Here is an 18,118-nt window from a genome sequence, read left to right on the forward strand (position 1 = left end):
TTGCAAAGTTTCTTCTGAGAAAGCAGCTGAGAATCTTATAGGCACCCCTTTGTAGGTAACTCTCTGCTTTTCTCTTGCTGCTTTTAGGATACTCTTTATCTTTCACCTTTGGCATTTTAATTATGATGTGTCTTAGTGTCATCCTCTTTGGGTCTAGCTTGTTCGGGACTCTCTGTGCTTCCTGGACTTGTATGTCTATTTCCTTCAACAAATTTGGGAGGTTTTTCTCCACTATTTTTTCACATAAGCTTTCAATTTCTTGCTCTTCCTCTTCTCCTTCTGGCACCCCTATGATTCAGATGTTGGCACATTTAAAGTTGTCCCAGAGGTTCCTAAGCCTCTCCTCATTTTTTTCAATTCTTGTTTCCTCATTCTGTACTGGTTGACTTGTTTTTTTCTTCCTTTTATGTTCCAAATCATTGATTTGAACCCCGGTGTCCTTCCCTTCACCATTGGTTTTGTGTGGATTTTTCTTTGTTTCACTTTACTTCTTCCCTTATGTGTTTGCCATACTCAAGCATATCTGTCAAGTCTGTGAGCATCTTTATCACCAGTGTTTGGAATTCTGCATCTGTTAGGTTGGCTATCTCCTCGTCGCTTAGTTCTCCCACTGGAACCTTGATCCGTTCCCTCTTTTGGGTTATACTTCTCTGTCCCCTCATTTTGACAGGCTCCTGTGTTTGTTTGCCTCTGTGTCTTAGGTAGAGCTGTCGCTCCTGTTACATTGTAAGGAACGGAGCCTTAGGGATTCGTCAGTACAGGGCAACCCGTTTCACCACGTTTAGGTGCTATATGTGGGTCAAGGGTCTGAGAGGGCACAATGCCACTTGCCCAGCACTCGCCTCTTTTTCAGGCACTTCTCCCACTTCCGTATGGGACTGGTGCCCCTCTAGCTGTTGCCCTGGCTGTCATTCCCAGAGTGGATGGGTCTGTGGATGTTCTAGGACTGTGGGGGTGCTTTAAACAATCGGGCTCTGCTGAGAGACTGGCAGTTTCTTCCTCCGCCCCAACCCCCACTTATTTGCACAGTCAGAAGAAATGAGGTTTGATTTTCCCTGGCGCTGGGACTGTGACCTGCGTGGTCTGGTGAGGAGCTGGGAACGCTCCCCAGGTGTCCCGCCTGACTTTTTAAAAGGTGTAACTGTGCTTTCCGCCAGCCTGCCGCTGCCGCCGCTGCTATGACCACCACACCGCATTCTCTCTGCCCCTTCTACCTGTCTGGATGAGTGTTTCTTTATATCTTTGTTTGTTGGACTTCTGTGCAGCTTGATTTTCTAGACTTCCATCATCTTCATTTTCTGGAACTTCTGGTTGTCTCTAGTTTTGAGGTAGTTGTATGCCTTCTAAGTTGTGAGGGAGACTCAGCATGTTTGACTACGCCTCCATCTTGGCTGAAAGTTCTCTCTCATGTGTATTTTTAAATTATTTTCTGAAAAACGGTGTTAGTAGCACTCCCACCAGTAGTATTAATATATTAATTTCACAAACATTTCTTCATCATTTAATACTACCATGCTGTTTCTCAAATTGCTAGAGAGGAATATTTCTCTACATATTTATTTACTTGTGTATTTCCCTTACTCTTTAATGGAATACATTTACATGTTCTTGGTTTATCTGTTGGTGTCCTAATATTTGTTTAATTTTTAATCTACTTTAAAGTTTTTTATAGACTGAAGATATTAACCCTTTACTACACTTACTGTAGACATTTTCCCTGGTGTTTTGTTTTCTCCCCTCCACACCCACTCTGGGACTGGAAGACAACTAAAGATTTCAATTTTTGTATAGTAATCTTTAGATAATCTTCTCTCTCCAGGCTTGAAAGTCATTCCCACTCCAGAAGTTTGATATTTACTTCTCTTTTATTATAGATTGTCTACGTTTTTGTTTTTTTTTTTGTTGTTGTTGTTGTTTTTAAGAAAACTCTTCAATCAAACTGGTATTTATGTGGTTCTGTATTTTCAAGAAAAGAAACCAAATTACAAGTTCTTAACCTTCAGTCCAATCCAATGCTTACCTATTATTTATAGATGAGCCTCAAGGGATTACTGACCCACTCCTACTGCTACTGCATGTAAAATTTTATGCACATGTGTGTCTAGATAGGCCAAAATAGGTTAAAATCCACTGATCTGAATATTTAAAAATAATATGGTGTACTTCTGCCCTGTTGTATTCTGATCAGATTATTTTTCTAAGTAAAGGACTTTCTTTCTCTATCACCGAGTATTCACAGTTGATCATCATAAGGCATGGTTACTCTGCATAGCTTTATTTCCTTTTGAATCGATATTCTTATACTTCCAAGATTATAAATGCCTAAAATTTACATAGATGTGTTTGTATACACATACACACACCCCTATTTGTCAGATAGTTGTTAATGGAAATAATAAAAAGAGTTTGTGCTCTTAAGGACAGCTAAAAAGAACTCCAAATGATCACCTTGAATTAAGGTAAACACTGGTAAAGAGCAAAATGAGCAATTCATCTCCTATACTTTTAATATATTAAGCAGCTTAATGTCTTCCATTCTCCTGTGTTTAAACTACCCTGAAAAATCCACAGAGTGGTCAAATAACAAATCCATATATTTGAGATTTCCAAACATTAAGTCTGGCTCTGCTAAAATGGTTCTTTGGCTCTGCCTTAGTCTTTCCCCATCCCTCCTACTCTTGCATTTTTGTTTTGTTTTCCATTTTAATGGATAAAACTGTCTCACTTCATGCTCAATTTCGATTAACATTACCCAGCTTCTTATTGTTAGAAATCACCTTGCTTTTTGTTGCTCATAGGGACAAAGAGTAGTAAGGTTAACTTATAGACTGAAATCCCTAATTTTAAAAATCACAAGATTTTCTTGATTATAGACAGTATTTTTCTAAACTATAGCCATATAAGCTATTGGCCTGTTTTTATTGCAAATCTAACACTTGGGAAAATTTTTTATAATGGTACTGTTTTTATTTTCAGTGATACTACAGTCTGGAACATGTGGCCTAGCAAAGGTTATAAATCTAAGAAGAAAAATTATGGTTGGCATCAATTTTAAGTCTTTGCACTCTGACAGAGCACAAATCCTAAATTGTTTAAATACTAAATATTTACTTAAAGAAAAATAAGAGACCATTAAAATGGAATTAATTTAAATTGTGATTCTGCCTCATTTAAAAGCTTACAGTTTTTTGTATATTCTTTATAAAATTCACAAAATAGGGGTTATACTATACACATCACAATACTCTTGTGTTGCATTTTAAAGTAAAACACACATACAACTTGCACACATTTGGAATGAGGCCAAATTTAAACTCCAGGGGCATACTGTTCTGTAACCGTAAATTACAATCAGATGTATTTTAGCACAGATCAAATTTTCAGTCTGAAGTTGGTGAGAAGCCTAATTATTTGACCAGGTTACTATTTATGTAGACCATTCTATGGCTGTCTGTGGTTAATCCACAGCTGGCAGAATGCTAGCTCTGGGAGGTTTTTATTTCATGCTGGAACAGTGTGGGGCAAAATGGAGGTTGGGGGGCTTTAAATTCTCCTCATTAAATGACAGACTAAAAAGCAAGAACATACATATTACTATGGAGACAAGATGCTATATAAACTGTTCGTTTTAATTCTCCAAGTAACAGAAATAGCAAAGGAAGCAGATTGGGTGCTTATAGTTTGCAAATGATGTGGTAGTTGGTTGAAAAGGTAAAATGAAAACATTTTTAAAATGTTACCTAAGATGAAGATTTGTTACCTTTTAGAACAATTGAATATTGGTAGGAATTAATGTATTGGAATTTTGAGATGATAAAATATTATGTTTTGTGATAGAAAAAAATTTATTAGAATGTTATTAGCAATACCTTAAAATAATAAAGACCATTATAGTGTAAAATTATCTGTTACTATCTCAAAATTTATAAGGGCAATACACCCTTCAAAGATAAATCCGATTGCACATGACTTCTGCCACAAAATTAACTTTTTAGTATTCAGTTTTAGAATTGAAAGTAATAACCCTGACCAGTATGGCTCAGTTGGTTGGGTGTTGTCCCACAAAGCGAAAGGTCACCAGTTCAATTCCAGGTCAGGGCACTTGCCTAGGCTGTGGGTTCAGTGCCCAGTTGGGATGGGTAAGAGAAGAAAATGATCAATGTTTCTCTCCCTCTCTATCTCCCTCCCTTCCCCTCTCTCTAAAAATAAATAAAATCTTTTTTAAAAAATTGGAAGTAATAGAAACCATCCTTTTTTGTCTTTAAACTTTAAAGTTTGCATGATGGAAATAGTTAGTCCCTCAATAGGTTTTTTGATAACCTTTAAAAGAAGTTTTCTTTACATTTTCAAGGTTACTCTTCCATTTGTAAGCTGCTCCTCTTTCCTTGTAGTTCCCATTGCCCTCACTTCCTCTGGTCCCTTGCTCTGATTCTCCAGCCTCTTGCTTCTTCATTCTTCTGTTTCTCCACTAGCTCCTTTTCGTTGAAAAGCAAAATGCTCAAACTTTCTTGTTGTTTCTTTTTTAAAAACGACTCTTCCACTTCCATTCCCCAACTAAAATTATCTTTCTGCTCTTTTCTTCTCTATTGTCTACTCAAACTCAGAGCATTATCTCTGGAGTCATTTGAATCCAACCAAGCTCCATTACAAATAAATTATGACCTGAAGGACATTTCTTAACTTTCTTTCCTATCTTGCCTTCTTTGTTCATAAAATGAGAATAGTAACAGTATCCACCTCATAGTTTTTATGTAAGGAAAAAATTATAATAATTGAGTTAATATACATAAAGCTTTTAGAATAGTACCTGGAACACAACAATTTCTCAGTAAATCTTAGATGATTTTATTATTATTCACTCATAAATCTCCCAAAATAATTTAAAATCCTTACCTTTCCTTTCTCATTCCTTCTTTAACAACTATGTACCTTCTTCTAATCATCAAATCCTGTGACTTTTGCTCAGTCTTTTCTTTCTCTACCTATTAATAGCATTGGGTAGCTTCATATATCTACTTGAAATTTCCCTTGTTTGATTCTCCTTTCATCACTTCTGCTGTCCTCCTTTGCCTTTCTTTTGTTTTCTTCTTTCCTTTTTTCCCTTTCCTCTATCCCCTAATTTTTATTCTTCTCCATTCTGTTCTTTGTCCTCTTCTTTTTCTCTATTCTCCTCCTTGGTAATTACAATAAAACTTTTACCATCTCCTTTCATGCTGTCTCCTGAAGCCAACATTCCTGATATATATTAGGGGATCTCATAACACCTCAGATATAGTATAAACACAATTAAACACTGTTTATTTCCATCTAAGTCAGGTCTTACTCTGACTTTTCTATTAATGGTAGAACCAGGTTCAAAATTTCAGTTGTCTCCTGACTCTATTCTCATTTGTCTCCCACATCTTAAAACAATTGCAAAGCAGTACTCACAGTATAATATCTTTTTATAAAGCCTAATGTAGAGTTCCATTGGCTATTGCTAAATTGTTGCTGTCCATATTAACATTCCTATAAATTCTTTTACAAGCTGTTATTTCTTCCAAGGAAAACTTCATTACCCATCATGCATCACTACCCCACCTAGTAGACTACTAATCAGCCACTCAAGGCCCTTTGTGTGGTAACCCAGCAGGCCTACCCAACTTTCTTATCAATTGCCCTTTATGTATTCCTAAACTCGTTCACCAACAAACCAATTTCCTATACAAGCATCCATGTTTTTGCTTGTATGTACTTTCTTTCATCTAAAAACATAGGTATATTTTAAAGACTTTTATTAATGCTTCAGATATATATAAATAGCATTTTAAAATGTAGCTTTCCTGATATGAAATTTTAATTAAAATATTTTCATATTTCAGTACTGAATTATTTTCTCATTATTTGAAATTTCCAATTCAGATCTTCTTAAAAATTTTAGTTCAGATGTTTCATAAGGTTTGATGTAGCCCAATTTGTTTATTTTTTTCTTTTGTTTCACTGGCCTGAGATATATCAGATACAATATTACTACAATCAGTGTTCGAGATTTTATGCCTATGTTTTCTTCTAGGATTTTTATGGTTTCAGGTCTAACATATAAGTCTTTAATCCATTTTGAATTTATTCTTGTGTGTTTACTCTAAACTCTATATCTGATAAATTGCTGGCCTTCTTTTCGCTTAGTTATTCTTCAGGAGAATTTTCTTGTTCTTTCTTTTTGGCCTGTTTCTTTGTCTTCCCATTTTAGCTGCTTCTTTATATCTCTTTCTATGTTTTAGATAGATCTGCCAAGACTCAGGTGTAGACCTTTATCATACACTGCCTGTGACCGGCCCTGGGTAACCTGTTTGTAGCTGTCAGCAATCCATAGCTTATGGCTCCCTCTGCTGGGCCTGGGTGTGTGCAAAAAGAACTAGGCTATGCACCAAGTTCAGCTTTTACCAACACCTGGCCCAGTTGAGTGTCAGTTAAAGTCTCAAAGCTCCCAGAAATTTGCCTTCAATGTTAGGCTTAATCACTGAAATAGCCTCCACCTATACTGAGAAGCCTGGCTTACATTCCACAGGGTGGGGTGAGAGAGATTTGTGCAGGTGAAGCTATTGCTTTCCCTTAAGATGATACTACATGTAGGGGAGTGCTTTGCCCAGGAAAGATGGCTTCTGCAGTGTGGGGCATAACTCAGCACAGGGATCCTGGCAGCTGATCCTTCATCTCTCTCCCCAGAGTCACCCACCCCAGACTCTCCTCATGCGTCTCTAGTCCACTCTGCCTGCCCTCTGCCAGAGCCCATGCAAAGTGACTGCAAATGAAATTTTGTGCATTGGCCCTTTAATAGCTCTCTGCATCTCTAATATCTCTCTCTGGCAGACAGAATCCCTCATGCTTTTCACAGTCAGATGTTTTCTGGTTGTCCCTCCCCCATGCCCCCCCAGTTCTTGTACTCTTGGCTGGGGAGTCCAGCTTTGGGTGTAGAACCCACAATTCTCAGGAGGCACCCTCCAGCCACTGAACTATCCCTCTGGCACTTCATCTCATAGGAGCCCATCCAGCCCTCTCGCACCTCTGCATTTCCTACCAGTCTCAGTGTGGTTGTGTGCTTCTTCCATAAGTCCTTGAGTATAAGGCTTCTCTCCAGCTAGTGTTCAGTTGTTTATTCAGGATGATTTTTCTTTAATTTAGTTATAATTCTATTTTGGCCCTAGAAGGAGGTTAGTGTAGCTTCCTTTGCCATCTTGGTTCTCTAGATGTTTCATAAGGTAACAAACTAACTTAGTAAATTAATTTTATTTTTAAATTAATGTCATGTCACAAGAACACAAAGTGTTTCTAAGAAGCTAGAAGAATACAATCTGCCTTCATTGCTATTTTTCTAATTTAAATGTAATTGATATCTTCAATGTGACCTTTCAAATATTTTTTCTTATGTAGCTTTGCAGAATTATCATTGAGTTACAGATCTGATAGGAAATAAGTAAGGAGTTATATTCTGGCATAATGATATATATCAAGTATATAGTACTCATGTGATACGTTTTTCTTCTAATCAAATGCTGATATTTTCTGCCTTGTATTTTATAACTGTCTCTTAAAGTATTATATATACTTTATGTTTTGTGTAGATTGCTTTTGTTCTCACTAGGAGTGACTCTGAGGAGATTGCGTTTCTAATTTTTTTCTTATTTTCTTTACCCAGGGCTTTTTTCTTACCGTGTCACCAGAGTCGGTGTTAAAAGTAGCTCACCATGCTTCTGAGAGCAACAAAATTTTCACTTTGAACCTGTCTGCACCATTTATTAGTCAGTTCTACAAGGAATCACTGATGAAAGTTATGCCTTATGTTGACATACTTTTTGGAAATGAGACGGTAAGTTACTCTCCCACCCCCCACCCCCCAAAAAAGCCCTGGGCTTTTTTATTTTTGGTTTGGGTAAAAGTTTAGAATTATATAAATAAAAACAAAATATTTGCATAAATATATTTGAAAATTATACAACAAAACTGCCTAAGTTTGGACCACTCTAATTCAGCATTTTCAGTATTTTCTTCAATATGTGCTAATTTCTTACACAATAAAAATATTTTTTTAAGAGTTAGGTTATTAAGGTTTATAATTTACATATAGAAAATTCACTCTTTTCATTGTACTATGAGCTTTTGCAAATGCATAAAACACATGTAACCATGACCACAGCCACGATAAAAATCACTTTCATCACCACCCCTTTTAGTGCCCCTTAACAGGAACTGATTTGTTTTCTGACCAGTAAAATAAGATCTTCCTCAGCAATTTTCATGGATTAAGATAAGAGACATCTAGTCTAAAATAAATATTTTAGGAATTTAAGTACCTCTTCCAAGTGTGAATCTATTTAATTTAATAAATTATGAGTAAATGCAGTAATTTATATTAAATTTATTTATTAATAGTGTCATTTTTGCTAATATTTGTATGTATATTTGATGGTGATGAATGGAATTTTAATTAAACATTTGCAGCCTTTTCTTTTTCCCAAGAATATACTTTAATTCTAAATTAGTAGAAAATAATTCTTTGCTCATTATAGCTTCTGTTTAGCCTGTATACTTTAAAAATCTAGGAAATAGGGAAGCACAGAGACTCTTGGTGTATCTTCATGTGACCTAAGCAGTGACACTAGATTTCATGAATCTTGGACTGAAGGTGTTCTATTAATAATCCCAGAAGTCATTTCTGATTCTAATTCCATGGTTTTAACGTAATTTGATTATATCATTGATTTTGTATTTAAATCAGGTGACTGTATTATCTGCCTAGAATAACATTAACTTTAACCTGGGAATAATTTATAAAATCAAGATGGGTGACTTTTAGTAAGAATATGGTATGAGTATCTTTTAAGGCACTAACAAATCAAAGGAGATGCTACGTTCTTGATGATTCACAAACTGATATAATGGCAAGAAATATTGCTAAAAGCCTGAACTCCTAGATATCTGCTAGAAGTCTCATTTGACTAAAATCTATGTTTTAGATTTTTTTATTGCCAATTTTATTTTCTGAAGAGTAAAGGAAGTAACTAGGAAAAGTGCTACTCTAGCCTTTTAAGTAACATGAAAGAATTGGTCATTGACATTGTAGTCTGAGAATTTGAGGGGGGAATTGATGTTTAGAGTTCCTTATAGTCAGAGAAAATCAGACTGGCAATACTTAAATAAATGCTCTAGACTTTAAGAAGACAAACTTTAAAAACTTTAAAAAAAATAAATATGATTCCAAAGAATCACACTTTGGATGTAAAGATAACTTGAGAGGATTAAATGCCAAAAATTCAATTCTGACTTTATAATCTCAAATTAACTTAATTAGGAATGAAATGGGAGGAGCTTTAAAAGACATTGCAGAGCACACAGAAAACTCTTTAAAAATATCTTGCATTTGTAAGACACATGTAAAAAAAAGATTTAAAGCATTTATACAACCAGGAAACAGTGCTAAATGTTTGGCAGAGGTATACGATAGTAGAATGCAGGCCATAAAATGATTAGGTTTGCAGAAAGTGCTAATGATATCAAAATAGTCTTCACTTTAAAAAATTACTCCAAATGCACAGGCAAACAGAAAGGTAATTGGACTTCATCAAAATTAAAATTTTGTGCATCAAATGACTCTTATCAACCAAGTGAAAAAGACAACCTATGGAATGGAAGGAAATATTTATAAATGACATACCTGATGAGAGATTAATAACCAGAATATATATTTCAACAGTAGCAATCAACCTAATCCAAAAATAGTCAAAGAACTTAAGTAACCATTTCTAAAAAAAAAAAAAAAAAAATCCAGTAAGCACATGAAAAGATGCTCACCATCACTAATCATTAGTGATATGCATATGAAAGCCAAAATAAGATACCCTTTGGCACCCAGTAGGATGGCTAATATCAAAAGTATGGAAAAAAAACAAATGTTTTCAAGGATGTAGAGAAATTAGAACTTTTGCGCATTGATGATGGAAATTGAAATGCTGCAGCTGCTGTGGAAAACAATTTGATGGATCCTCAAAAACTTAAATATGAAATTATTACCATATGATCCAGTAAGTCCACTTCTACTGATATACCCAAAAGACCTGAAAGCAGGGATTCAAATATTTGTACACCAATGTTTTAGCAGTATTATTCACATAGCCAAAAGTTAGAAAAAAACAAATATTGTTCCTCAACAGATGAATGGATAAACAGAATTTACCTGGAATATACAGTTGTCTCTAACAACATGGGTTTGAACTGTGCAGGTCCACTTATGTGGACTTTTTTTTTTTCAATAAGTATATACAGGACTGTAAATGTATTTTGTCTTCTTTATGATTTTCTTCTTAGCATTTTCTTTTCTCTAGCTTCCTTTACTGTAAGAATACAGTATATAAGACATATAATATACAAAATATGTGTTAATTGACTGTTTATGTTATCAGTAAAGCTTCTGGTCAACAGTAGGCTGTTAGTAAAGTCTTGGGGGAGTCAAAAATTTTACGAAGGTTTTCAACTACATGTGGGAGTTGGTACCCCTGACTCGCATTTTATTCAAGTGTCAATTGTACATACAATGGAATGTATTATTCAGCCTTAACAAGGAATATCACTAAGGTACATGACAAAACAAAATCAAACCTTGAAAACATTATGTTAAGTGAAATAAGCCATATACCAATAAACAACTACAGTGATACCTCGGCTAAGAAAGATAATTTGTTCTGGAATCACATTCATTAGCCGAAATCTTCATTAGCCAAAACATGATTTCCTATAGGTTTCTGTAGAAAATCATTTAATTCATTCTGGATGCTGCCCACTATTTAAAGATGAGTTTTATAAAATAGTAAAAAGCACACTATAAAAGGACAAAAACTCACCAAAGGTTGAATGAGCAGCTACCCAAATGGATTAAGGAGAATGGAAAGTAAAATGAAAAACTGATGATCTTTACACTATTACAGTACATTGTCATCAAATCCGAAGCAGCTCATGTTATCAGGCATCTCACTGCTCACTGTCTCAAACATAAACAACCCAGTTGGGTTGGTGGGTCTCCCCTCTGTGATGTAGTCAGCACATTTATTTGTCACACACATACAGACAGAAAAGATAAATTCCTGGAATGGCCTGACCGTTCATGTTTGCTGCTTTATGGTAGCGCACGCATCCACTAAAACATTCGTTAACTGAGTCCAAAAACAGCAAAAAAAATCTTTGTTAGCTGAAAAATTTATTAGCAGGGCCACTTGTTAGCTGAGGTATCACTGTATTGTATTTTTCATAGGAGTTTCACTTATCGGCGGTACCTAGAATAGTCAAATTCATATAAACACTAGAATAGGGGTTACCAGGTGTGGGGAACCGCTCCTTGTGCTTTGGGGAATTGTAGCCCAAGCTGCAAGGCAGGCCCCCCTGGGAAGGCCTTTAAGTCTCAGCGGAACACCAAAAGGCTGTGCGGCAGACAGGACTGAAGGCCACTCAATTCCTACGGGAATTGGGTTTAAAGAATGTATATTATGCTTTATAGCTTGCTCCGCTTTTCTTACCTTAGTTAACTATAAACAACCTGTAGCTAAAAATGTATGAAGCCTTGCACCTGATGTAAGCATGGCATCGGGATATTTAGCAGACCCTGACACAGACTGGTCACTGTGTTCTCTATATTGATATCTGTAATCAGTAACTATCAACTGTAACCCAAGTGTCTGAAAGCTTATTGATGATTCATAAATCTTGACCTTATATCTCCTGAATCCCCTCCTCAATAAAAGGCACGGGGAATGGGAATCTTGCACTCTTCTCCACTAGAGAGATTAGCCACCTCCCATTCCCCCAAGACAAAATACAGTGTCCTGAATAAATTCGTTTTTCCACTGTGATCATGAAACCTCTGCTGGACAGGGAGTTTCCAACCAAGCCAGGGCATTGGAGGCAGCTCAGCCTCATCTGGCACCCAACCTGGGGCACTAAAATAAATTAACGCCTGAAACAGCTGTGGGGCTAAGAGCCTGACCACAAATAATCACACTGAACAGACAGGGATTTCAGCATCTCTGCCCATGGTAAGGGATAGCACCCAATACGCTCTTTCTAGAAAAGGCTGCCTGTGTGGTTAAGATAGGGGAGGGAGGGTCTTTCTTTTTTCCACCATGCTCTTTGGTGGGGGTTTTGGTTTCACCTTTGTCTCCTCTCATTCACTAAAGGACCATTTTGGCTTCTCTCATTCAGTAAATCACCACAATATTGCGGGCATGGGTCAAGCATTTAAAAAAGCTGATAGGGTGCTTGCCATTGGTAAGACTCCTGAGCCGGGGTGTTGAAGGCAGCTCAGCCTCAACCAGGCACTGGGGAAAAAAGAGAATTGGTGATTATTGTTCATGGGTACAAAGCTTCTTTCTTTTTGGGATAACAAAATATTCTGGAAATGGATAATGGGGATGATTGCACAACATTTTAAATGAACTTTAGGTCACTGACTTGAACACTACAATGGTTAAGATGGTAAAATTATATATATGTAATTTATATATAATTATAATTTTTATATAATTCTATATAATTTATAATTTTATTATCTTAACCATTGTTAAAATATATAGGTATATCTTAAAAATTGTTTTATACCCACATGTTTACTTTTAAAAAATAATTTTTTAAAAAAGTTTGACTGGAACTTTGCATAGCTTATGTTAGAAATCATTTTTCCCTACCCAGAAGAGAAAGTGGTAAAATTATAATCTTCTACACGGCTACAAATCATGTTTAATTTTTTCTTTAATATTTCTTACATTTTAAAAATTTTTTGATTTATTTATTGTTTTTCTGTTACAGTTGTCCCACTTTTTCCCCCATTGCTTCCCCCCACCCAGCCCACTCCTTCTCCCACAGTCAATCCCCACTTCATTGTACATGTCCATGGGTCATTTATACTAGTTCCTTTATTAAACCCTTCCCCTACTTACCCCCTTCCCTCTCTCCCTTCCCCCCTGATAACTGTTACTCTGTTCCTTGTTTCCATGCCTTTGGTTCAGTTTTGCTCATTTGTTTGTGTTGTTCATTAGTTTCCTGTGTTAGGTGGTATCATATGATATTTGTCTTTCATTGTCTTTCATTGCCTGGTATGTTTAATTTTTTGATGTGGTTACTATTCATTTGATTTTATTTCAACAAATATATAATACCTATTATGGCAGTGGATATATAGTGTATTTGAGACAATCTGTCATAATATGGATTATAGAATAATAAATGTTTGCTAAAGGACAATTAGATATACTTGGTATTTTGTAGAACCAGTTTTAGAAAGTCTGCTGATAGATTTTTAGTATTATGCTTCACTGTTTACCCTGAGCTTTGCTGAAGTAAACTATCAATGATTCAGATAAAGCTGTATTTACAGATAGTGCAAATTCAGAGAATGCAAATAATGCAGCACTTTAACAAATACCAAATAGGCTGAATGTCAAATGAGACTTAAAAATTTCAATAGATTGGAAATATCGGTTAAGTGATGAAATTTAATAAGGATAAATAAAAATGTTACCATATTTTTATTATTAAAAGCAAATATGGTATTGTGAACTTTTATTTCTTTATAGTCTCAGCTCTCATTGTTCTTCTTATTCTAGTAAAAATAAACTCTCTTCAGTTCTCCAGGAAAAAAGGAACATTTTATTTCTAAATTGCAATGAAGTATATTCTCAGGGAATACATATAGGATTGTTTAGTCTTTTTCCCCCCACCTCCCAAAAAATCAGATCTATTGTGCTTATTCTAATTTTTCAAAATATCAATACTTCACCAAAACTAAATACAGTTGGCTCTTATTTTCTACCTGATGCCACCCTCTTTTAGAGTATCATACACTAGTGATCATGCTTTAAAGCTTTTCTGATAACCTTAATAAATATTTTTAAATGCCTTGTCCACCAAGATATCTCTTTACCGTGATCCCTGTAAGACAAGAAATAAATGAGATGAGCCCTAAGATTACCCAGTCTTACTGCTTGGAGAGAATTTCCAGGCCATAGCACATAGAGGGGACCCTTCTTGGCTATCTCTGTTCAATTGAGGACATCAGCTGGAAGTTTAGGAAATCTAATAGCTAAACAACCAGAGTTTGTGTGTCAGACTACCAGAGAACAAAGAGCTGCATAGAGAGAGAACACAGATTTGCAGAGTCCCACCTAAAACTGCAGCTGAATACTGCTCAGCATATATTTGTGAGCAAACTAATGAAGACTGGGAAAAGAACCACCTGAAAAGATTAGAGGGAATAATCCTCAGAGTGCAACACAGGGCCTGTAACCATTCTTGTTCCACTAACCAGAGTGGATAACATCATATATCATGTGCTGTCAGATAAGTACACAGAATACTAAAGGAGCAAAACTAGTCTAGAGTAGAAGCTACTGTAGTCCCTTCTAAAAGTAGTATTCTAATGTAATCAACAATCTTTATGTAATGGACAAATTCTTTAAAAGACATAAAGTACCAAAGCACACTCAAGAAATAGAAAAAGAAATAGCCTGGCTGCTGTGGCTCAGTGGATTGAGCATCAGCCTGCGAACCAAGTGTCGCTGGTTTGATTCCCAGTCAGGGCACATGACTAGGTTGCATGTCAGGTCCCCAGTTGGGGGCATGAGTGAGAGGCAACCACACAGTGATGTTTCTCTCCCTCTCTTCCTCCTTTCCCCTCTCTAAAAAAAAAAAATAAAGATATAAATAAGAATTTAAAAAAGAAATGTTTCATTTAATAGAAAAAATTTTAAAAAAAGAAAAAGAAATAGGTTATCTATTAAAGAATGAATTTTTAGTTAAAACCATTCCTAAAAAGAAAACTCAAGGGCCAGATTACTTCAATGTTGAATTCTACCACACATTTAAGGAAGAAATAATACCAGTTCTATACAAACCATCCCAGAAAACTGAAGAGGAAGAAGCACTACCAAAACCAAAGAATTAAAAGAAAACTGCTGACCAATATCTTTCATATACATAGATGCAAATATTCTTGTTAGTTTTAGGAAAACAAATCCAACAATATATAAAAAGGAAAATTCATCATGACCAGGAATGTAGGGTTGGTTTAACATTTAAAAACCAATAAAATAATTCACTTTAGTAAAACTAAAAAAGAAAAATTAAGATCACCTTAATACATACACATACACACAAAAAAAAACATCTGATGAAATCCAACATCTATTCATGATAAAAGCCCTTGGAATACTAGGAATAGAAGGGAATTTCTTTAACTGTATAAAAGACATCGACAAAAAGTGTACAGCTAATATTATACTGAATGATGAAAGACTGAATACTTTCCTCTGAAATCAGGAACAAAGCAAGGATGTTCAACTTTCTTCACTTCTTTTCAGCATTGTACAGTCCTAATAGGGCATGAAAAAAAAACATCCAAATTAGAAAAGAAGTAAAACTTTTCTCTATCAAACACCATGATATTCTTTGTAGAAAACTCTGTGAAATGTACAAAAAACTATTAGAACTAAAAGTAGGTTTAGCAAGGTTGTGGGGTACAAGATAAACAAAAAAACACAATTTTATTTCTGTATATTAGCAGCAAACACTCAGAAACTTAATTTTAAAATACTATTTTTAATATAAAAATATATGACATACTTTGGAAGTAAAGGATGTTTCTTATCTTGATTGTATTGTGGTTTCAGGACTTTATACATATGTCAAAACTTATCTAATATATTTGAAATTGTGCAATTATTATATGTCAGTTATATCACATAAAACATTGTAAAGTATACATACTGTGTGATTCATTTATATAGGTTTAAAAACAGGAAAATTAACCTAGAGTAGTTCAAATAAAAAGTTCTGAAGAACCAGTGTTAAAATGAAGAAGTACCAACTTGTTAAAGTTACAAAAAGTGCCCACAAAAAAATATACTATTTAATCTGCACAGCAATTCTTTGGCTGGTTTTCTAATGCATGTAAAGTTTCAGCCTGACTCATAGAAAGTACTCCATTTTTGTTAGGTGTATCAGTAGTGCTGGTAGTGTTATTAGGAGTATTGAAGTTACTCCTATATTAAGTTCCACTTAACTAACTTGCTTGGATAGCATGCAGTCCCCCTTTGCTTGATAAAACATAATAAGCAGGGCAGAGTGAATGAAGGGAAACTCATTGCTATGAGATTGTTCTTGGGTATACTGCCTTATTTCTTCTCTTCCTACAAAATTGTTTACCAAGAGTCAATTTATTTGTACTGAAGCCTTTTAATATAATATTATCTGTCTTCATTGTATAATTATTTAATTATTACATAATCTGATAAAATGTGAGTATAAATGGAATGAGAATTAGGATAGTACATTAAGTTTAGGAACAAAACTCAATAAAGAAATTGCTTTTAAAAAGATGCTCTTGAATTAGATGCAGGTGTGAAAAATATAAAAAATTAAAGGAAAAAAAGCTGTAGCTACACTCATGGAGTGCTATATGGATGTCTTTAAGTTTTTACTCTAAAGAAGCTGAAACTGGAATTCAGAAACTGTTAGTTATGGATTTATTGGATTCTATAAGAAATATGTTCTGAAAATCTTGGCCCTATTTTAAATATTAGCACATGATATATCTTCATACATAAATAAATGTTTAGCCTTTTCCCCTTAATTTAATCTCATAAATGCCCCACTCATCTACTGCTACCATTTTGGCGATTATAAATAATGCTGCTTCCATATCTTGGCAATTATAAATAATGCTGCAAGGAACATAGAAGTGCTCATGAACACAGGAGTGCTTATGTTATTTCAAACTAAGTGTCTTGGGTTTCTTCAGATATATTCCAAGAAGAGGGATCACTAGGTCAAAAGAGATCCATTTTTTATTTTTTGAGGTATCTCCATACTGCACTTCATAGTGGCTGCACCAGTCTGCATTCCCACTAACAGTGCAAAAAGGGTTCCCTTTTCTTCACATCCTCACCAGCACTTGCTGTTTATTAAGTTATTTATGATAGCCAATCTGAAAGGTGTGAAGTGATATCTCATTGTGGTTTTAATTTGCATTTTCTAATGATTAGTGACATGGGGCATCTTTTCATGTGTCTATTTGCTATCTGTATGTCCTCCTTGGAGGAGTGTCTATTCATATCCTTTGCCCATATTTTAAATGAGTTGTTTGTTTTTCTGGTGTTGAGTTTTGGTAGTACTATATAAATTTTGGATATTAACCCCTTATCAGCTGTATTGGTGAATATGTCCTCCCATTTGGTGGACTGTCTTTATTTTGTTGATGGTCTCCTTTGCTAAGCAAAAACTTTTTAGTTTGGTGTAGTCCCATTTGTTTATTTTTTATTTGTTTCCCTTGCCTGAAGAGATGTAACAGAAAAAAAATAATGCTATGAGCAATGCCCAATATTTTGCTGCCTCTTTTCTTCTCGGATTTTTGTGGTTTCAGTTCTAACATTTAAGTCTTTGATCCATTTTGAATTTACAGTATACTCTCACTTATCGCGGGTATTACGTTCTAGACCCCCCTCCCCTGCGGTAGGTGAAGATCCACGAAGTAGGAACCTTACATTTATTTTAGTGTTTATATATATTTTAAGGCTTTATAAACCCTTCCCACGCACTTATAAACCGTTCCCAGGCCCTAATTAACCTTTCCCACTCCCTTACTAACCTTTTCAACACTTTTATAAACACTGCTTGTGTTCTTAAACATGTTCTACACTCTTAAACCTATGTAACGTTAACAATATACATATACAGTACCGCAAAATCCCGCAATATAGTGAAAAATCCATGATAAATAAATATAAAATTTTTAAAAATCCCATGGTACAGTGAGGCCACGATAAGTGAACCGCGATATAGAGAGGGACTACTGTATTTTTGTGTGGGGAGTAAGAAGGTGGTCTAGTTTCACATTTCTGCAGGTATCTGTGCAATTTTTCCAACACCATTTATTGAATAAACTTATTTTTAGCCCGTTGTATGTGGTGTGGGTTTTGGGGGGAGGGGCTTTCTATTCTGTTCCATTGATCTATGTGTCTTTTCATGCCAGTACTAGGCTATTTTGATTACTATGGCCTTATAGTATAGTTTGATATTAGGTAGCATGATTCCTCCAACTTTG

General features: G+C 35.1%; 1 protein-coding gene across 1 annotated transcript in view; it reads left to right on the top strand.

The window, feature by feature from the left end:
* ADK (adenosine kinase) overlaps window positions 1-18,118 on the top strand; it is a 648,653-nt gene that overhangs the window by 440,104 nt on the left and 190,431 nt on the right. The window contains exon 7 of the mRNA XM_090278245.1: window positions 7,676-7,846. Within this exon, the coding sequence (XP_090134371.1) occupies window positions 7,676-7,846 (171 nt within the window). The remainder of the gene's footprint in view (window positions 1-7,675; window positions 7,847-18,118) is intronic.

The sequence above is a fragment of the Furipterus horrens genome, unplaced genomic scaffold (genome assembly GCF_987537825.1).
Source record: "Furipterus horrens unplaced genomic scaffold, mFurHor1.1.pri manual_scaffold_5, whole genome shotgun sequence".
Classification (NCBI taxonomy): domain Eukaryota; kingdom Metazoa; phylum Chordata; class Mammalia; order Chiroptera; family Furipteridae; genus Furipterus; species Furipterus horrens.